General features: G+C 42.8%; 1 protein-coding gene and 1 long non-coding RNA gene across 8 annotated transcripts in view; one reads left to right on the top strand and one right to left on the bottom strand.

The window, feature by feature from the left end:
* Nucleotides 1-1,345: 1,345 nt before the first annotated feature.
* Nucleotides 1,346-22,536, bottom strand: mgll (monoglyceride lipase). Its single transcript, XM_077003945.1, has 7 exons — nucleotides 22,182-22,536; nucleotides 17,639-17,745; nucleotides 14,173-14,309; nucleotides 8,434-8,544; nucleotides 7,544-7,633; nucleotides 5,526-5,741; nucleotides 1,346-4,751 (listed from the first exon to the last, which is right to left on the bottom strand). Exons 1-7 carry the CDS (start codon nucleotides 22,427-22,429, stop codon nucleotides 4,635-4,637), a joined length of 1,026 nt encoding a protein of 341 aa, XP_076860060.1. The 5' UTR covers nucleotides 22,430-22,536; the 3' UTR covers nucleotides 1,346-4,634.
* Nucleotides 22,263-23,013, top strand: part of LOC143513027 (uncharacterized) — a 26,531-nt gene continuing 25,780 nt past the window's right edge. For all 7 annotated transcript variants that reach the window (XR_013130567.1, XR_013130570.1, XR_013130568.1 and 4 more), the window contains exon 1: nucleotides 22,263-22,400. This is a non-coding gene — a long non-coding RNA (uncharacterized LOC143513027). The remainder of the gene's footprint in view (nucleotides 22,401-23,013) is intronic.

Genomic DNA, 23,013 nt, shown 5'->3' with positions numbered 1-23,013 from the left:
GACGTTGAGTCGTCAGCGTTACATTTTACCTACTGTCGCAGCAGTGTTGAAAAGAAACAAACCCTCACCAATAACCGGCCGAATTGTTTTCTCTTAGAAGGTGAAAATAAAGAATCGAAAAGTATGTGAAGTGTACAAATCTATATCAGATCATAACCAATGAGTCTAATTTAGACTACATGCCAGCATTGCATTGCTATAAATAATATTACATTATAAGAAAGTGCATCCATATATCCATAATTCTATAATTATTCCCTTCATTGATTAAATGATTAATATGTTTACTGTTTAGCATAAGTATAAGCATAAGGATTTGTATTACTACTTTACACTGGATACCTAGGAGTTCAAGCTATCCACACCACACTATTACACCAAAGGGTTTGGATTTCCCTACTGCGTACCGTGATGGGCGCAAACATAGAGGTTCCGTGTTACTGTCAGTCCTCCTTACCTCGAGGGTACAGGTAAAGTAGCGTTGCCATGGTCACGGAGGACCTGCCGCTAAATCCTGTCAACTTGTCCTTTTCCTCGTGAGATTCAAGTGCCCCCTGGTGGATAAAAGAAGAACTAGCATAATATAAGGCGTATTATTTCTTTGGTTGTTTTAATCAAGGTGTTGGAATTATTCTGTTCTATTTTTTCTGTCCTATTCTTAGCAATTCTGTACTTTTGGTTTTAAAAATCTTACAGGATATCAAGGGAGCGCACATTTGGAAAGGCTACAGGAATTAGGGCAGGCTATCACTCAAAGTGGAACAGTGGAATACCAAGGGAAGCGAACACACCACATAATCATTTGAAATGAGCCTTGAAATAGTTGTCCCGAGAATGCCTGAAAATTTCATTAACTCAGCGTTATCTTGGAAGCACTGAACAGCCGATTGAAAAAGAAAACCGTTTGCTGGTATGAGTGGTTTGAATTTTAAATGAATACATGTAAAAATACAAAACATCGTTTCATGGATCCAATAACCTGATTTATCTAGATGAGAAACAACGCTCTCTCTCCCTCTCTCTCACTCACTTTCTCTCTCTCTCACATACACACGTTCAATATGATGTTACATTTATAGTAAATAATAAAATCACCAATAATGAGCGTGATATTTACCCAACTTCCAAGTATGACGAGAACGCGCCATCTGTTGTTCATTATGTGAAGCTGGTAGTTCTATTTTATACTAGCAAACATAAATAGCCTGTTTCAGCCACAGAATGGATAAGCATTTAAACACATGTTTGTACCCGACAACAAATGTGCATTGATAAAGCAGAGAGCTGATAAATAAGCATTCTGCTACATTATTCTGTGCAAAGGGACAGTGATTAACACATTGCAGTGCTTTAACAGTCTTCATTTATTGACCTTATGAAGTTAAAATCAAACAGGTTATCACAACACTGTTTTCAGTATTATATTATGCTATGTCAGTAGGAATATTTCAAAACTTTTTACATGCATATACAAATAGCAGTCCATAAAACATTTCTATATCCGGCCTCGCAGACTTAGGCTTTTAAACGTGGCATGTAGTCTGAAGGAATTTCACATTAGGTTTTGCAGTAGAACTGCCTATAGTGCAGTGTGACAAGATTTTAAAAGACCAATCATCAGCAGTTGACAGCTGAGTGCCTGCGGTGGGTGGTGGCGTCACACACGTCACCGACGGGCTTTAGTGTGACGTTCGAATGCCGGGACTCGCCTTAGGACCAGCTAATGGTAACACTACCTTAGAGCTGCTAAAGCAGAATATGGTGATAACAAGAACCTCCATCAGGTGGTAAGAGGAAGTGGAGTGGCTATGTGAGGATAAGATTAGGTGTAGTGGTTTAAGGACATGAGGGTGACGGTGTCTTAGAGGGAGGAGCAGAACTGTGGAGCAGGGTGCTGTCACACTGGAGGTGATTCGTTCTGTGTGGGTCCTTTCGGGCTGTTCCTCTCCTTCTACATGGTTCGAAACAGTCAAAGGTCATAGAGGATCATCGCTCGCGTCCTTTGTTTCTTCACAAAATGGCATCACCCTTTATAGAAACGTTTTTTTAATGTTCTTGCAGAAAGTGTAACATAAAACGATCCGCCCCCATTCCCCCGTGTTTCAAATGGCTTGCCTGTAACTGCCAAATACGTCACGCCATGTAACTGTTTAACTGGGTGAAACTAGTTGCTCCCTGAGGCTGGAGGAAGGTGCATGAACAACCTGCACCGTGTGCAACTCTGCACGGGAAGAACATTCTGGTAATGAGCTCTTGGTAGTAGGGGCCCTTGTACCTCACCCAACGCATGTCCAGTCAGGTCCCCCTAGACAGTTTGTACTGTACATATTACACTTATATGTACATGAGGTCAGCACCAGTCTCCACATGCCCTTCATAGAAACACAGAGCCAGAACAGCCCGTGTACTACTAAAACAAAGACAGGTTCGCAGGAAGAGTAAATGCACAAAGATCACAGTACGACAGCTAGGCCGGTAACACTTTGAATAATCTGTAACGGGATATATTTAAGACTTCCAAAGTTTGCATTCTCAAGCCTTCTTGTATCACATGGCAAATTTGTTCTCTGTGTCACTGCAAATGAGGCAAGGGGATATTTGTCATCCAGAAGATCCTTAAATGGGCATGCCATCAAATATATAACCTTCAGATGTTATAAAAAAAAATTACACAACAGCAAATAGCCATTTATCATTCTCCTGGCAATAACGAGAGTGTAACTTCTACACTATTCTTCAAACTACCCAAAATTATTTATGAAAGCTGAAAGTTGGCAATTTATAAAAGCAGAAAGTTGGTTTACTGTAATGTCTTTTGGAAACTCAGAATGTCTAAAATAATATTTTTCCATTTTATAATGTATCCTCCTTGGATGAATTTGTTAGAATGTTTCCTTTGGAACAAACAACGCTAAACAGGTTTGCATCTGAGAACAGTCACTTGAAGCAGTCTCCAAGAGTATTTACATTCCTGTGCAAATATGTTTAAAGATAGATTAAAAATGACAGTTTAGTTTTGTGCCAACATTTGTTTTATCTCTGTAAAAATGTTTATCTAAAACAAATGGATTTATCAGTTGTTTAAATGTTTAGCTGTACAAACGTGTCCTTCATTACACCATTATATGAACTGTAGAAGGATTTGAACAAAATGTCTGTAACAAACTCTCTTTGCCTGTGTGAGTGCAATCTTGTCTACGGGTTCCAGATTGGCTGGCCTCAGGACAGTCACATTTTCCAAAATCCATAAATGCCTGTCCCATTACAATCCCCCTCTTATGACTTCACTGAGGGCTAAAAAGTATTGCAGTATCGTAGATCTGTGAGCGACACAGTAACATACACAAAGCCTTACAGCAGTTACAGCTCACACAGAGCATATAACATTTCTGGACATGGAGGTGCCATGTGTCAGTAGACACATCCATATTCAGCTCTCTGTCCAAGTGTTATAGAACAGTCATTGCCACCCCAACCCCCCCATTCATGGGAATTGAACAGTCTATAGTCTTTAGAACAGTCATAATTCAAAATGAACCAGTCATGGAACTTCACCCAGCTCAGTTTGACTTTCTGCCATTGTCATTAAAAAGGCCAATTAAATTTTGCTATGACAAACTGTCCTGTGGTATGTTTGTCCTGTGGTAAAGTGGTGTGTTTGTGTGTGTACAAACTTGGGTTTGAAGAGTGGGTGTATGTGTATGTATGCATGCATGTATGCATGTTAATTTCTTGTGTCTGATGCAGTGCCTGGTAGGAATTACTGATGGGACACAACTCCCTGACCCCGCCCCCTCCTGACACTGCCTATGGACTGAGGCCACACTGCTGACCCTTCTTCTGGAGGCTTGTTGAGTGTGTGAGCGCGTGGGTTACACCCTTTTGACCAGCGATGTCTTGGGGGTTGTCCCCCTGCGGCCATGTTGCCCTAAGATCTCTCTGCTTCATTCATCTCTCTGAATGGCCAGTTTTAAAAACCAACCTGCAGCAACAGTCCCATCACTCCCTGTCCCCTCTCACTCTGTTACCATGCCAGCTTCTTTTATAATTAATTCATCTTTTTTTCTTCCCTTTTTTTTTTCCTGCCATAAGCTCCAGTATTTCATAGTGTTGCCTTGGTAACTGGGCTGAACAGGGTCTGCAGTGCCGCTGTCGTACGGCGGGGGGGAGCAGAGTGCGGTGACTAACGAGAGCGCCACATCAAAGGAAAGAAGACGGAGAACAAAGGACAGCTGTGTTCCGTTGCCACGGCAACACACAAAATCAAGCCTGGCGTTGGAGGGGGGGTAGGGTGGGGGGTTGTCTGCCGCTGCTCATTACGTTTCTCCTGGTGATCTCCAAGGTGACACGTGAACCACACCCGGTGATGTTAGAAACATGGGGTGAAGAGAGAAGACGAGCGTGACACATTAGCTTCCAACGTCCCAACGATCTAAAACATCAAAGCATTGACCCTGGTGCCAAAGTTCAGAAAGCAGTGACCCTTGACCTCTCCTTGATTGATGATAAAGAGGATAATTAAGTTCAGTTGCCGTTTAGCAGGAAGAGTTGTTGTAAACATATCAGAAAGAAGTGAAAAGTGTTAGAAGGGTGGAGCCTGGTCAGATGGGTGTGGCCTAGAGGAAGACTGACAGCTAAGGCTCGGAGGGGGCGGGAAGACGTTCCAGGATCCAGGTGCTCACTTCTTGCAGGACAGACTCCGCTGTCTCTGGCAAATCATGGTGCAGGGCATGGTAGCCTCCTTCATACACCTGATAACACACACACACACACAGTTGTTGGTGATTATACATATTCATTACATAAACGTACACCCAATCATAAGAGTTAGAATGTTTTGCCCCTGTTTTGTTGCATGCATCTTCAGCCAGTGTGGAATGTGGAATGAGCAGATTTACTGGCTACAAATCTGTATAAATCCACACACACACACACACACACACACACACACACACACACACACACACACACACACACACACACACACACACACACACACACACACACACACACACACTCACACACACACACGCACACTGCCAAATGCTGTGCTAAAGAACATTTAGAATGCACATGTAGAATGTATATGTCATGAGAGGATGTGTGCTATGACCTGATTTCCATTATTGCAGGTAGGTTGTTTATGACTAAGTTCATTCTGAATGGCTCAGTAAATACATGTGAAATCTGCAGTAGGAACATCTGCTTTTGGGAATGTCCTTTAAAGCCTTGGTCACACTGACCCAGCATTTTCCAGCAAACACTGGGCTTAATAAATCCCAAAAGCATGTGAACCACATGCATTTGGGATTTATTAATTGTTATTTATTGTTGGGGAATCTTTAGTATGTTCCATCCCCATTTCCCTCAGTTCAGCAGGAGTGTCAGTTCTGAAGCCATCTGCCACTGCTAGAACTATTTATGTCCTTTTGACTGTGGGTATGTGTCCCTCTCTACATCTAACATGTACTTATGTTCAGTTTGTGTATGTGTGTGTGCGTGTGTGAGAAAGCCATCAGACTCACCTTCAGTTTTTTGTCTGTGCTTTTCGCATGGTTATACATAGCATAGGATCCTCTGATGTCACAGAGTTTGTCTGCGTCGCCGTGGAGGAGGAAGAAGGGCCAGGCGATGTTGGGGATCTCACTTTCAATACGCGAAGAAGCAGCCATCATCTGCATCCCGAATGAGACGCGCATCCCTCCGTGATAAACCAGCTCGTCCGTCTCATACGCCTCCACCTACAGCACAGGAGGGGCACTGCGAGTTCAGCGGGATGGCCAAGGGTCACGTAACATGGCCGCCCTTTATCTGCTGTTCTCAGAACGATCTGAGCCAAGGAGCCGGTCCACTTTAAGACTAGAGGCATCCACCACTTTCACAAAATGGATCCATTAATGGATTAAACAGAATGGACAGAACTGTCCAGAGGTGGACATATAAGGGATCACACATATTTTATAGTTTTGTGTGCCCTCTTTCTTATTCTTCAGTTAAGTTGCTTGGAAAACATACAAGCCTGCAAAGTGGCCGACAGCACAAAGTATTTGCTAATCTGGCTGTAATACTGATGGTTCATTCACAGTTACTCAATACAGAGTAGACAGAGACACTTTAGGATAATATACACTGCCCACAGGCACCATGCAAAATGTAGATAAGGCTGTGTGTCCTAACAAATGGACCAGCTTGTGTTTGCATTTGTCTCATTTCTTTAGGGCTTTCTCTGATCTTTACACAACAATGAATGTTTGAAGGACTAAGATTTTGGTCGCTGTGGACCAGCTTAATGGACATAGACTTAGTAATGGTCTAAACCTAGTAATGGCCTAAATGTTCAGAGCAGATGAATCAACACTGGAAATCTTTTGTAGTCTGAGACTTGGCTTAATTTGTGTCTGGGAAATTTCCTTTAGTCTGTGCTTAAATGGTAAAACATGAAGGTTGACAAGATAACACAGCTGACTAACACATGTCATAGTATTACTAGGGTTTGTATGGTGTGATTTTGAGGGCAAAATCATATGGAGTCCATAAAGGTTCCTTAAAAACCTTTTAATTATATGGATTTCTTAGACTATTTTCACCTATCTGAAAGTCTTGACATTTTACTATAAGATCAAACCACATTTTTTCTGAGCCTTCTGTGCATATTCTTAACAAATGTACCATTAATTTTGATGCTCACTGTCCTGAATTATATTAAAATAGATCTAATGTGTGACGAATTTAGAACAAAATAACATTTTTAGAACTTAGAAAGTACTGTGAGGGCTCACCTAGCGTCACCTAGCATCATTAGTCCTATGCTAAACATCTGGGTTTTGGCACAATGCCAGCACTGTGTATATAAGAAAAGATACACATTTCATAATACATGTGTCTACCTACATAAGGACAAATGACAAAGCCAGTGTTGCTCACTATATTGTTCCTCTGTATTCCAGGTATTCCCTCTGTATTCCAAAGAGAAACATTTTCCTGTCAGGCTCTGACACCTCAGTGACCTATAACAGCCTTTGTTCATGTTCAGCTGAAAGAATGCAGACCAGCTGGTTTTCGCTGTGGAAGAAATTCCCTACAGCTCAACCCTGATGGCTGCATTCAGACTGCCATTCCTGACAGCAGGTGTTCTATTATCAAATAATGAGACCATTGTTTTCTAAATCACTAATACACTTTCGAAATGACCTATAATTTCCCACACTTCCAGCAACCTACAGTGTTGTAGAATAGTATTTATGCACCGTACTGTGACTCCCACAGATAATCCTCAGTGCAATGTGTACTAGGCAACAGGCAATACCATAGCAGGCCCACAACAGAAATAATTTCCTTATACCTGCATTGTTAGAAAACATTATTACTAAATAAAAATTTCATACATGACAATAGTAAATAAAATATGATCTTGTATTCTCCTGAACCCCCCCCCCCCCCCCCTTCAAATCAAGGGCTCTTAAATAAACACAAAGAAAAGCACACGTACACTAGATTTCCCACCGACACAGATGACCTTTCACACACATTCCTGTCAGCTTACCTGTTTTGGATCCCGCGAGATTAATTTGGGATCGATGGAGCCGATGGTGATGCTTGGAACCATGTGGTTTAGGACTTTAGCAATGAACACCTGCAGACACCCAGAATGCATCATTCTTAAGTGGTTATACCACACAACAGTCACAGAGGAGCAGGTTCCCAGTCTGATTTAGCTGCTTATCACTTTAGCAAAGACATGTGTGTTGTGATTAAAATGCCAACATTTACAGGTCATTTATGAGAAAATAAAGTGCAGGGAATGAATGAGAGAAGAACAACAGTGTCTGGTTCTCCAGTTATTTCCTGAGCTTCCCACAGCAGGGATGCGTCCAGAAACACGTCATCATGTCTTTTAGCTGATGTTTTAGAGTCATCTTTATCTCATCCAATCAGCAAGTGATTTAAGTATGCAAATATATTCATCAGACACTAGCGATCCTTGTAAACAAATTCTGCTTTTAACAAGGATAAAATGAGTCAACATGTCATTATCATGGGTACTTGTAGTAAACAACTACAGTCAGTTTGGAACCTGGTTTGGTAAATGACTGCATAGCTCAGTTTGTGTGAACATTTTTATAAAACTACCAGGTTGAAGAGGTTTAATAATATTCAGCTCCACTGACAACGGTGAATGGAGAGAGAGAGGGGGGGGAGAGAGAGAGAGGGGGGGGGGCATGGTGTGTGTATGTTTCGTTTTCTGTTCCAGGCATCCATGTCTACATGTTTCATCCACTTTTTAAAGTATTTCTTTCTGCAGCTTTTGAACAACCTCATTTTATGGCATTTACACAAAAGGGAGCATCTACAAAAAAACACCTTATCATCAGACAGAAACCCTCGAATGAAAGAGTGAAATGAAATCAGCTGTTTGTGTGGGTGTACTTTTACCTTAAAGGGTGTAGCCGATTCAGGGTTCATTTGGATCATGGGGCTAATCAAAACAACACCAGCAAAATCCTGGGGTCTTTCGCATGCTGTCAAAATAGAGATTGCACCACCCTGCAGCAAAGCATAACACACACACACACACACACACACACACACACACACACACACACACACACACACACACACACACACACACACACACACACACACACACACACACACGTCAGAGTTCTCCAAAAAACATAATCCAACTTTCCTGTCTCTCTGCTTTGGTCCCCTTTCTTCTACCACAACAAAGAAAAAGTCTGATCTTTAGCAAGAAGTGAAGTGACAAGAATCAGTGATTCACTGCTCTTCACTGTGGTGTAGGCAGCCATTTTGTTCTCACTGTGTTCGGTAAGCCTTTAGTCTTTATTAGGGCTTTGAATATTCATGAAGGCAGCCTGACAGTCAAAAGAAGTGGGAGGGGTCAGAAAACAGTTCCCACCAGTTTTAAATGACTCACAATACACACACACGCACACACACACACACACACACACACACACACACACACACACACACACACACACACACACACACAGTAAAGAAGAAAAAAATTACTATTATTTTATCTATTAATGCAAAAGCTAATGTTTCTTGGATACATACACACAAACACACACACCCCAGACAACATACAGCGTCTAAGCATGCACTGAAACACACACACAAACAAACACACCTACCTACATATAAACATATCCTCAAGGAAACCTAATTACCGGCCTAATCATTTTGTAATGCATGTGATGTTCAGGAAAATCTGAAATCATTCAGCCATTTCCTCTGGAGTCCCTAGGTGGAGTTACAAACATGCACACATCCTGATACATACACAATTGTTCAGCATATAACGACACAAATATACCAATGCATACAAGCCCAAGAGGTTTAAATGCTGTAGATTGAGTCTGCCAAGTGATACTATAGAGAAGGGAAAGGACTGGTGTCTGCCACTCGTACAAATACACGCTCTATCAGTACTGATGGGAGTAAATGAAAGCATTGTGTTAGGCAGAAGACGTTTATGCTTATGTAAGAGCTGAACAAAATGGTGGGGGATATACATGGGGGGGGGGGGGTACAAAGGCAAAGATGTGGGGAGACAGATAGAGCACAGAGACACAGAAAAACAGAAAAAGAAAATTAAAGCAGCCAACAATAATTATGCATATCAACAATGCAATAATATTTTACAGTTATTTCCCAAAATTCTATTTGCCTCTTGGTTTTATGTCTATCTAAATAAACATTGCCAGATACGCCTAAACATTTTTCATTCAATCAGACGTGACCCCCCTCAGTTCATGCATACGCCATTTAGACACACTGGTGATGTGCTTCCTGTTCCAGTTAATAACAGAAGACAAAATCCACTGGATGTCATGAGCAATTATTCACAGTTCAAAAATAATTAACACCCTCTGTTTTTCTGCCCAACAGACAATAATATCACAAGCAACCTGGGGAAAGATTACACACAACCTTACATGGAATGAAAATAATTCACAGCCTTCATGATAGAGTTTGCCTGGCACACTGTTAGAGAGAGACCAATCAATACTGTATGCACTCCAACAACTTATACAGTACTCCAACTTATACTGACATGATCATTTTTGCTGCCTTTGGACGATCCACTGAGATGAGTCAGACAGATGAGTCAGACAGATCAGCTAGAAGGCTCGACCAGGCAAATCAGCCAGACAGATCCGTACCTCTGATCCATAACAGTATCAGTACCTCTGATCCATAACAGTATCAGTATCTCTGATCCGTAACACGGCCGAGCAGTTCCCTGCTTGGCATGCGGGTAGGTGAGGCTCATGCCGAACACAGAGGAACCTCAGGTGGGACATCAGGTTACATGGTGCTAACTCTTCCACATCACCTAAATCCTCTCTACTGTACCCCTCCTGCATAATAATCTCAGCGTGCTTGGTGGTTTAGGCTGGGTTTAGGCTGTAGGCTGGCAGAATCATGGCATCACCACATCATATACACACAAACAGGCTGTACGTTGTGTGGTATCATGTATCACATATCCAACTGGCCAAAGAAGTATTTTTATAAATACCTCTATATATATATTTATAAAAGAAGCCACTCAAGGGCGTATAGCACCCTTGATATAATAAAGCTTTGTACATCCTGAGTTCTATCAATTCAAGATGAAAACGTAAAGAATATCAAGTGCCTGCGATGAAATGTAATATGTAAAGAATAATGAATTGAGAGTTAAAAAGATATAAGAGTGAAGTGAAGTGTTGAAAAGCCAAAGATACAGTGACACAGGATCTGAGGGGAGAACGTTCACCCTGAGCCACAAGCCTGTGGCCAAATCAAGACGTTTGTAGTTTCAAGAAGTGACAAGCTCTTCAACCACCAGAAAGTCACCTTCATTCTCCACCCCACTGTTAGCATGAGTCCCTCCCACTGTCCGTTGCTGTAATGGCAGTAGACACACCAGCTTCAAGTGTGACACAGCAATACTTGTCAAGCGGCAGCGACAGCCATGACATCAGCAGTATGTGTTTTCTAAAGACCTGGCGGACCTGTAATCTCGACCATTCCAGTGTTTACCAAACTGGAAAAACAGGAACTCAGACGTTGTAAATCTGGCCAGCCTGCAGAGCATAAAATGAGAGTCGTAGCTTTTGTAGAGAAGCACACAGCTCCTGTTAATATCTGATCACTCCTAAACGGGTCTCGCTAAATTAATGATTTAATTAGGGTGAAATGAATGTAGTGCCACATCCGTATTAATTATGGCACTATGTTCTTCACCAAACCTCAACTTCACAAATGTGTCCCATGACACAGAAAGGTGAAGATACAGTTTTTCCACTGGAATGTGGCATGTGGTTAGACCAGATGCGTTTGTTTTAAGAAGTTTATAAATGACACAATGACAACACCATTCACGCTGCCCGTGTCTCCTGATGCAATGCTGGATGGCTTCAGCTCAAAAAAGTCTGCTTAAATTTATAACCATTTCTTGCCATGGAGCACCGTGGAGAAATATTGCTGTGCTGCAATCCAAATCCAAACCAGAATGCAGGACAGATGAACACAAAGAGTGTATATATATATATATATATATATATATATATATATATATATATATATATATATATATATATATATTCAAAGCATTATATATTCAAAGCACCATATTCACAAATATTCTTTGAAATATTCAAAGATGGACTGCACGATTACAACGCAACAATATATAAAGCTGGGCCAATTTCTCAGTATTATCAACAATAATATTAACAATAGCAAAATACTCTTCACCATGGTCACCAACTAAGAAAAAAAGAAAAAATGACCCCAGAATTAGAATTAACTGCATAATGAAACATTATTTTAGTTTGCACCTGTTTTTTTAAGCCATTAGTAGGTATATATCCACCAATGAGCCAGTTTCCTCTGCCTCACATCTCTCTTACATCATTAGGAAATATTCAGTTAGTGATGCTCAAGTGATACCCAAGAGGAGAGGGAGTGTTTAGCTGCTATGCTCTTTGGAAATGGAACCAGCTGTAACAGAATATCAGAAGAGCCCAGATACTAGATGCTTTTAAATCTAAATTGAAAACTTGCTAATTTGACCAGGCTTTTAGCTCAATTTAAACACCAATGCGTTAGCTCCTGCATATTTACTACATTGTGAACTGCATTGCAATGTGATTTCTTTTCATTTTAATTTATTCTGCATTTATTTTCTCTATTTTATCTCGACACTTTATATTCAATGTGAACTTTATAAGCACTTTTGAAATTTAAACATTTCTTATAGTTTCTGGTTTATTTAGAGGTATCTTTGAAATTTGTGCTGTTTAAACCAGTTGTGGTTTTTAATTTGGCCTTTTATATCAGTAGTTGTATCAGTTATAGTAGTTATATCAGTAGTTTCACTGTGGTGTATGAAGAGTGCTATATAAATAAACCTGGCTTGCCTTCTCTAGTTCTTCTTTTTCATTTAGTCTGTTTTGCTTTTCTTTTTCTGTCTATGAGATCCCACAAAGTCATATTAATGGTGAGCCCTGTTCTGCCAGCTCTAGCCTTCAGATGTGATACAGCGCATCTGAATCATTTATTATGCTCAAAGCAATTTTTTTGCAAGTCAGACCTTTGGCAGAGTTTAGGACCCAGTCCTCAGCTTTTTCAGCGGTTTCCCAGGCTGATGACTACTGGCTGAATGTTTGTAGGAGGAGGAGAACACGTCTATATAAGTGCACTCCAGTGGAGGGAGACGTTTCAAATTCCTAGGAGGGCATATCACAGGAGACCTCAGCTGGCCAGCCCACATCTCTCGCCTTACAAGGACGGCCCAACAGCACCTGCGATTTCTAAAGAAACCGAGGAAAGTCAGCCAGTCATCTTTGAAAGATGCACAGTTCCTTGCAGCAAGTAATGGATACTGCTAAGTCCTTCACCGGAAACGCTTTCTCTACTGTACAAGACAACAACAAGAACAAGACATCTGAAGAAAGCAACTGGCGTTTGTCTCAGACCCTGCTCACCCCGAGCCGAGCCCATTTGAACACGACTCCCGAAGCATTCAGCGCAGAACCTCCAGACTGGGGAGGAGCATTTTCACGCGGGCAGACAAGCTGCTCACACCACACGAACCACAAATAAGATGTACCTTCTTGGCACAGCCACACTCCCACTCTCAACTTGGGATTATAAATATCTGTCCTTCATTCTGTACCGCTTGTGTAAACAGAACTATTGCACTTCACCCATAACCATTACCTATAGCCCACTCTTAGAACAGCACTGTACACATCCACACTCGCTTTTAGCTAACTCTATAAAACAGAAAGGACCTTCTATATGCTTTATACTTTGCATGTATTTATTATTATAATTATTATGATATATGCACTTGGAAGACACTTTACCTCACATACCTGAACATAAATAGTACCAAATAAAACATATAATCATGGTTAGGCCCACCCATGGCCTTAAAAAAGTGTGCTGCGTGCCGTGTGTCTCTCAACAGTGTGCTTGATGTAATAAGGTGTTGTGGTACTTACCAAATGTCCTGTGTTTAGAGTGTTGTGTTATTTCACTCCTTTGTGCAATACATTTGCAGCCAAATTACATGTTGTATGCTGCACACAGTGCTGAACTAAACTGAACTGAAACTGTTGGAAAACATTATGTATTGATATTTATCTACATTAATGTTTCATTGCGTTAGTGATTATTAATTCTCAGGCAAAGGCAGATGCAGGTGCAGTGAGTGCCTGTAACAGTACTGACTGGAGAAGGGGGTCTCACCAATGAGTGCCTGTAACAGTACTGACTGGAGAAGGGGCTCTCACCATTAAGTGCCTGTAACAGTACTGACTGGAGAAGGGGGTCTCACCAATGAGTGCCTGTAACAGTACTGACTGGAGAAGGGGCTCTCACCATTAAGTGCCTGTAACAGTACTGACTGGAGAAGGGGCTCTCACCATTAAGTGCCTGTAACAGTACTGACTGGAGAAGGGGGTCTCACCAATGAGTGCCTGTAACAGTACTGACTGGAGAAGGGGCTCTCACCATTAAGTGCCTGTAACAGTACTGACTGGAGAAGGGGGTCTCACCAATGAGTGCCTGTAACAGTACTGACTGGAGAAGGGGCTCTCACCATTAAGTGCCTGTAACAGTACTGACTGGAGAAGGGGCTCTCACCATTGAGTGGCCAAGGATGAAGATCGGCAGGCCGGGGTATCGCTCCTTCATGAGGTCGATATGCTGAAGACTGTCCCTGATGTAAGTCTGGAAATTCTTAATGTTCATTCTCTCTCCTTCACTCTGCCCATGTCCCTCTGAGAGGAGAGAGAGTAAATATAAGAGATTAAAAATATTAAATATTTAAAAATATTAAATATTAGAGATTAAAATTATTAAATATTTAAAAATATTAAAGCAGAAAAGTAGAAAAGACTCTCTGTTGAGACACTGGCACACACAGACACTTACAAACACACACAGACACACACACAGACACACAGACACACACACACACACACACAGGCACACACACCCACACATACACAGACACACACACACATACACATACAGGCACTCACACACAGACATACATACACACACACACACACACACACACACACACACACACACACACACACACACACACACACACACACACACACACACACACACACACACACACACACACACACACACACCACAATAACATATAGAGGAACACAAGAAAAGAGCAAAAGTGAATGAGGTGAACTGAAAGAAACTGAGAGGACAACTGCCTAATGGAAGCTTTTATGATTTTCAATAGAGGTGATTACTCACAGTGAGACACCAGACACAGTGTGTTCCAGAAATACACACACACACACACACACACACACAAACACACACATACACACGCACACATGGTTGCATGCAGACACACATACATACACACACATACTCACACACGCCACTTGGAACACGGTGTCGCTGTATGAATCATTAGTTACCATGGCACTCCAACATCAAATGACATTTTAAACATTCTGAGCACGTGGTAGTTCTCTTCTCTTTTTGTTTTCATTACTTACCATCACTCCCTCTATATTACCCCTCTCTCTCTCCCCTTCTATATTACCCCTCTCTCTCTCCCCCTCTATATTACCCCTCTCTCTCTCCCCCTCTATATTACCCCTCTCTCTCTCTCCCCCTCTATATTACCCCTCTCTCTCTCCCCCTCTATATTACCCTCTCTCTCTCTCCCCCTTCTATATTACCCCTCTCTCTCTCCCCTTCTATATTACCCCTCTCTCTCTCCCCTTCTATATTACCCCTCTCTCTCTCCCCTTCTATATTACCCCTCTCTCTCTCCCCCTCTATATTACCCTCTCTCTCTCCCCCTCTATATTACCCCCACTCTTCCCCTCTATATTACCCTCTCTCTCTCCCCCTCTATATTACACTCTCTCTCTCCCCCTCTATATTACCCTCTCTCTCTCCCCCTCTATATTACCCCCACTCTTCCCCTCTATATTACCCTCTCTCTCTCCCCCTCTATATTACACTCTCTCTCTCCCTCTATATTACCCCCACTCTCTTCCTCTCCATATTACCCCCCTCTCTCTCCCTCTATATTACCCCTCTCTCTCTCTCCCCTTCTATATTACCCCCCTCTCTCTCCCTCTATATTACCCCTCTCTCTCTCTCCCCCTCTATATTACCCCCCTCTCTCTCCCTCTCTATTACCCCTCTCTCTCTCTCCCCCTCTATATTACCCCCTCTATATTACTCCCCTCTCTCTCCCTCTATATTACCCCTCTCTCTCTCCCCCTCTATATTACCCTCTCTCTCCCCCTCTATATTACCCCCTCTCTCTCTCTCCCTCTATATTACCCCCTCTCTTCCCCTCTATATTACCCTCTCTCTCTCTCCCCTTCTATATTACCCCTCTCTCTCTCCCCTTCTATATTACCCCTCTCTCTCTCCCCCTCTATATTACCCTCTCTCTCTCCCCCTCTATATTACCCCCACTCTTCCCCTCTATATTACCCTCTCTCTCTCCCCCTCTATATTACACTCTCTCTCTCCCCCTCTATATTACCCTCTCTCTCTCCCCCTCTATATTACCCCCACTCTTCCCCTCTATATTACCCTCTCTCTCTCCCCCTCTATATTACACTCTCTCTCTCCCTCTATATTACCCCCACTCTCTTCCTCTCCATATTACCCCCCCTCTCTCTCCCTCTATATTACCCCTCTCTCTCTCTCCCCTTCTATATTACCCCCCTCTCTCTCCCTCTATATTACCCCTCTCTCTCTCTCCCCCTCTATATTACCCCCCTCTCTCTCCCTCTATATTACCCCTCTCTCTCTCTCCCCCTCTATATTACCCCCTCTATATTACTCCCCTCTCTCTCCCTCTATATTACCCCTCTCTCTCTCCCCCTCTATATTACCCTCTCTCTCCCCCTCTATATTACCCCCCTCTCTCTCTCTCCCTCTATATTACCCCCTCTCTTCCCCTCTATATTACCCTCTCTCTCTCTCCCCTTCTATATTACCCTCTCTCTCCCCTTCTATATTACCCCCACTCTCTTCCCCTCTATATTACCCCCTCTCTCTCTTCCCCTTCTATATTACCCCCACTCTTCCCCTCTATATTACCCCCTCTCTCTCTCCCCCTCTATATTACCCTCTCTCTCTCTCCCCCTCTATATTACCCTCACTCTCTCTCCCCCTCTATATTTCTCTCTTCCCCTCTATATTACCCCCACTATCTCCCCCTCTATATTACCCCTCTCTTTCCCTCTATATTACCCCCACTCTCTCTCCCCCTCTACTTTTCTCTCTCCCCCTCCCCCTATATTACCTCTCAAGTTCAAGTTCAAGTTGCTTTATTGACATGACAAATTCACATTACATTACATTATATTACCTCTCTCTTCCCCTCTATATTACCCCACTCTCTCTTCCCTTCTATATTACACTATCTCTCTATTCCCCTCTATATTAGCCACTCTCTCTTCCCCTCTATTACACCACTCTCTCTTCCCCTCTACATTACCACTCTCTCTCCTCCCCTCTATATTAGCCCCCCTCTCTCTCTTCCCCTCTATTACACCACTCTCTCTTCCCCTCTACATTACCACTCTCTCTCCTCCCCTCTATATTAGCCCCCCCTCTCTCTCTTCCCCTTTATACTAGCCCCTCTCTCTCTTCCCCTCTATATTACTCTCTCTCTCTTCCCTTCTATATTAGCCTTACATTTTGTTCAGCATGCTCTCTTTGGCTCCTCTCTCGACATTACTTCCTCTCCATCACTCTAATCTTCCCCTCCACTTTCTCTTTCATTTTTGTATAGCTGTACGTGTGAGTGTGTGTGTGTGTGTGTGTCAGCAGATATAAGCCCATATCTGTATATCGTAACAGCAGCATATAATCAGTGACAGCTGTCTGATTGCCCCTCTTTCTCTTACTGTAGAATCTGCCTGCTTTAGTCATTCAGCCCTTATGTGCCCCCCCCAGCAGCTGCATATCTACTGCCCCCTCTAACTGCATGCTGCAGCAAAATTAGTAAAAAGTAAGTGGTAGGTGTATTTGAAATATGTGATTGGATGAGTTTTAGCTTATGGGCCTGTGATTGGTTGTTTAGGGTGTCACTCACCATGGTCGTGGGCGAACACAAACAGAGAATGTTGGTTGAGTTTGCCAGCGACGTCTCTATATACTCCACAATGCTCTCCAGCCCCGTGTGCCAAAAACACCAGTGCCCTGACACAGATAAATGTTGTGTTACAAACACCAGTGCCCTGACACAGATAAATGTTGTGTTACAAACACCAGTGCCCTGACACAGATAAATGTTGTGTTACAAACACCAGTGCCCTGACACAGATAAATGTTGTGTTACAAACACCAGTGCCCTGACACAGATAAATGTTGTGTTAGAAACACCAGTGCCCTGACACAGATAAATGTTGTGTTACAAACACCAGTGCCCTGAAACAGATAAATGTTGTGTTACAAACACCAGTGCCCTGACACAGATAAATGTTGTGTTACAAACACCAGTGCCCTGACACAGATAAATGTTGTTACAAACACCAGTGCCCTGACACAGATAAATGTTGTGTTACAAACACCAGTGCCCTGACACAGATAAATGTTGTGTTACAAACACCAGTGCTCTGACACAGATAAATGTTGTGCTACAAACACCAGTCCTCTGACACAGATAAACGTTGTGTTACAAACACCAGTGCTCTGACACAGATAAACGCTGTTACAAACACCAGTGCCCTGACACAGATAAATGTTGTGTTACAAAAACCAGTGCTCTGACACAGATAAACGTGTTACAAACACCAGTGCTCTGACACAGATAAACGTGTTACAAACACCAGTGCCCTGATACAGATAAGTGCTGTGTTACAAACTCTGCATTTATGGAATTACACAAATGATCATGTGTCCTCATTAAGTGGGTCATGTTTTCATTCTTTGATGCCTTACGGTATTTAGAAAGGATTTTCTCTACCAAACATGGGCATTTGTCCAATCATGTTTTTATTCTCTCTCTGTCTTTCTCCTCTCTCTCTCTCTCTCTCTCTCTCTTTCTCTTCTCTGCCCACTCTAATTTGCTTGTTTCTATACAGTCTCTCGTTCCATTGTGCCTTTTTCTCTGAAAGCTTCTTCTTCTTATAGGCATATTTTAGGATGCATGCACACACACACACACACACACACACACACACACACACACACACACACACACACACACACACAGGGCCCTCTGTCCATGCCCTCTCTCTCATAGTTTCCACTACTGAGGTACTGAGTAGCATTCTAAGACTTCTAATCTGATCATGACCTACCAAACCACACATTTAAATGCTCTCTCTCACACACACACACACACACACACACACACACACACACACACACACACACACACACACACACACACACACTTATCTCTAATGCACATATTCAAATACGCAGACGCACATTTGCATCATATCTGTCATACACAGAAGTTCAAGTGTCCTCATGAAATGTGTCTACATGATGTGTGTTTGTCTGCACACCAAAGAGTGATGCTTTTAACTCGTCCTGACACAGGGCTTCTGTAGTTAAGGTCTGCAGATATGGCAGGCTGTTGTATGGGTGTAAGTCAGGCCAGTTACCAACAGAAAGGACATATTAAACTGGGTAGATGAGAATCTTCAACCAGCCCAGAGGGGGAGATATGCAGGCACACACACACACACACACACACACACACACACACACACACACACACACACACACACACACACACACACACACACACACACACACACACACACACACACACACAGCATAGAGTATAGCATAGTCATTAGAAACTATTCACACTTATAGCCGGCTGTGTACCAGCCTCTCACAAAGGCTCTCTTCATTAGCTAAAGATGAAGAAAGAGAGGAAGAGAGAGAGAGAGACAGAGAAAGAGACAGAGAGAGAGACAGAGAGAGAGAGAGACAGAGAGAGAGAGAGAGGCTGGAGGGGGGATGGAACAGCAAGTACAGGAAGAAAAGTGGAAAAGTCTTCTGAGCTAACGAGCTAGGCTGGATTAACATTCTTTCCCAGCATATTTGTGAGTGTTTTCAAGGGTTTACTCTCTGACTCAAAGATCTCTTGACATATCTGTCAATCATTACTCCTGTGAACCGTTCACCCAGAACTCAGGTGACATCATTAGCGTGGATTCAGTAAACGTTTACCTGCATGTGGGTAGAAGTGCACTGCCCAACATCTGTGAGCTCAGGACAAATAACAAAGCCCTTTAGGCTTAAGTTCTGTATTATTAACCAGGTAAGAACCTAAATGAGTTTCCTTTTACATCTACAGCATTTTGCTAAGTAGATGATGTCTACTGTAGCAATTTTGAGTTGATTATTTTCAACATCAGTCTTTTCATAACAGCACAAAGACAGACAGATCTTGGCAGGCAGACAGCCAGGACCAGCAGTGGTACCCAACATGAGTGTCTCCACAAACACCGCTCTGTCCTTCAGAGGCCGGTAGCTCAGAGGGTGATGACTGTGTTTAAGGCCCTGGGCTCTGCTTGAGTATGGAGATGTCAGAACGGGATATACAGGCAGGAATGGCAGAGTGCCCCAGAGACATGAAAGCTGCTTCTTAATGGCTAATAAAGACCTTGAACCACCAACCATTTTGTCTAATGATACTGCACAAACAGGACGAGGGTCTTACTGGATCAGCACTAAGCATTGGTGATATACAACATCTGAAATCTGATGTGAGAACAGCACAATCTGTTAGAATATGTGAGATGCAGGTATAGTTAAAATTAAATGACGAGTTAAAAGTACTAAAAAAATACACAGCTCTGTGTGAACGTGTGTCTTATTGTAGGTATAGGATTAGGCTTGTTGGCTGTAGGTTTTTTTTTTGTTCTGTGTGTTTGTGTGTACACGTTTCCATGTCAATGAACGTACGTTTATGTGTGCATGCACATATACTCTCCCTTCCCTTACTGAACATTTACCCAGAGTTCAAGGCTGGAACTGGCACTGCTGGCTGCAGGTACAGCAAATCCTCTAGGTGTGCCTGCCAGACTCAGCAGTGTGGATTCAGCAGTGAGGATTCAGCAGTGTACATTCAGCAGTGTGGATTCAGTAGTGTGGATTTGGCAGTGTGGATTCAGTAGTGTGGATTTGGCAGTGTGGATTCAGTAGTGTGGGTTCAGCAGTGTGGGTTCAGCAGTGTGGATTCAGCAGTGTGCATTCAGCAGTGTGCATTCAGCAGTGTGGATTCAGCACTGTGGATTCAGCAAGTTGGATTCAGCAGTGTAGATTCAGCAGTGTGGATTCAGCAGTGTGGTTAATACGTGTGCCGTAAGCACCTCTAAATCAGTGCTGCAGCAGACGGGCAGACGGGCTTCTCTAATGTCCTTTTATAAAACTGAAAGGTCGCTCTAATGCTCAGCTCAAACTCAAATAAACAAAGTTTTACATGGATTACAGCTTTGTTGAACTGTGTACATGCATGAGCCCGTGTACACACACACACGCACGCGCATCACATCTTCATGTGGTCGTTGGTTGAGGGGGTCTCGGTGACCCATAGCCATTTGTGTAAGTCATCAAATTAGCTTAACATAGGGGTGGTGAGGTGGTTACTATGGTAACTGCACATCTCCTGGGATGTGCTATAATGACAAGGGGCCGGGTAGTTGCCGCGGAAACATCAGTAAAGAGTTACTGCAGACAGGACCCCAAATCACACAGGAAAACAGATAAACAAACAAACAACACACACACAAACCCATACACCTCTTTTGACTGGGACTTCCAAGTGCAGTCCTAGCCTAACCGTGCTGCTAAAACAGAACACACTCCCAGTCCAATGAAAACCTGCCATGGAAGATGTAGGTATGGTCACCCAACCAATTCTTGTATGACTTATGAGCATATGACCACAAGGCCCCCAAAGAGGAACCTAACAGTTTCTGTCACAGTTACAATTAAGCACATTTTCTCATTTGGTGAATCCCTGCACAATGTAGCTTAATCTTTCTCCCTTACACACTCCTACAGTAGTTCAGCACAGTAGTGGGTGGACTTAATCACTTTACATTGTCAGTGTAATGTACAAAATGTAAATGTATCTCATCATTATTGAGAAACTTTGAACATGTGCACCTTGTGTGTATCTTGCGGTTTGTGGCATTGTGTCAGAAACGAAAGCAAAGCTTTAGGTTGTTCAATGTTATTAATGTTTCCCTAAAGTAATGGAGACCTTACTCATAGATACTATTGCACTAGCTGCTGAATAAAAACTCATTTTTAATTGTGGTAGCCTACAGACATGGTGGCATTTATAAGGTCCGGTTAGACTACAAATACATACTTGTCTTTAATGTGTTTAAGCGGCCGACTGCGTATATCTGAGGTGCTCTATCAGATTGTCATACCGTTATTTGCAGTCTGCAGCCAGCAGTGAATCTGCATAGTGAGTGTACATTACGACGTCTCCCTAGAATACTACACGGTACGTAATTTACGCATGGGGTTACACCACAACGAAACTAGGCAACCTGCACTGACCCGCAAACCATCCCGTACCGGCCATTACTGGAATTAAAGCGCTTATTTGCGTGACGTTATGCTTCGTCTATAATCGGTTTGTGTTCGCCACTTACTTCGGCGGGCCGCTAGGCTCCCAGTAGCGGCAGAACAGGTACAATCCGTCGGCATTCACTATGTGTGGCAGGTCGCTGTAGGGGACACCTTGCGGTGTCCGACGAGTTCCCTCTGGTTCCGGCATGTCAGCAGCGAACAGCGCGTCTGAAACAAGCACACGCAGCAGTGAGAGGAGGTCGCTGCCGTACCAGTGCGAAACAGCCGCCACCAGCAAGCAGGTGAGCAAAACATTCACTTCATTTATCATTTCATCCACTCATTTATCGGACTGCACTACACCGGGCTGCAGGGCAATGTCTAGGACGGATGTTTTCAATTACAACTGCAGACGAGGTTGAAAAAAACGGGAGCAACTTCACACTTCTCTCTCTCTCTCTCTCTCTCTCTCTCTCTCTCTCTCTCTCTCTCTCTCTCTCTCTCTCTCTCCTACATGCAGTCGCACGCGCGCGCACAAACACAAGCGCACCTCTGTCGTCTCGGGCCAAGTCTATTGTTTTGACATAAAACAGTTTCCTGCACAATACATGAACAATGCATGAAAGCGATCTGAATCCATGGCGTGCTATGTTAGCCAAAAACGAAATGGCAGTAATATTTAGCAGAATGACTTCAGTCCTGCCCACTCAGACTAGTTTGACAACTAGCACCGAGAGAGAGAGAGAGAGGGGAAGGGGGGAGACTAGCGTGGGCAATGTGATCCATCGACGCGGCAAATTAATTTCCATTAAAATATTTTAGCCGCCGAATCTGGAAATTTAAAGCTTCTGATCGCTTATACTGAATCTGGAACTTGTTTAATCTCCAACAAATTATTAACAGTGAGAATTTCAA

This window comes from Brachyhypopomus gauderio, chromosome 4, assembly GCF_052324685.1.
Source record: "Brachyhypopomus gauderio isolate BG-103 chromosome 4, BGAUD_0.2, whole genome shotgun sequence".
NCBI lineage: Eukaryota > Metazoa > Chordata > Actinopteri > Gymnotiformes > Hypopomidae > Brachyhypopomus > Brachyhypopomus gauderio.
The sequence above is the reverse complement of the archived record's forward strand: the minus strand, read 5'-3'. Positions and strand labels throughout refer to the sequence as shown.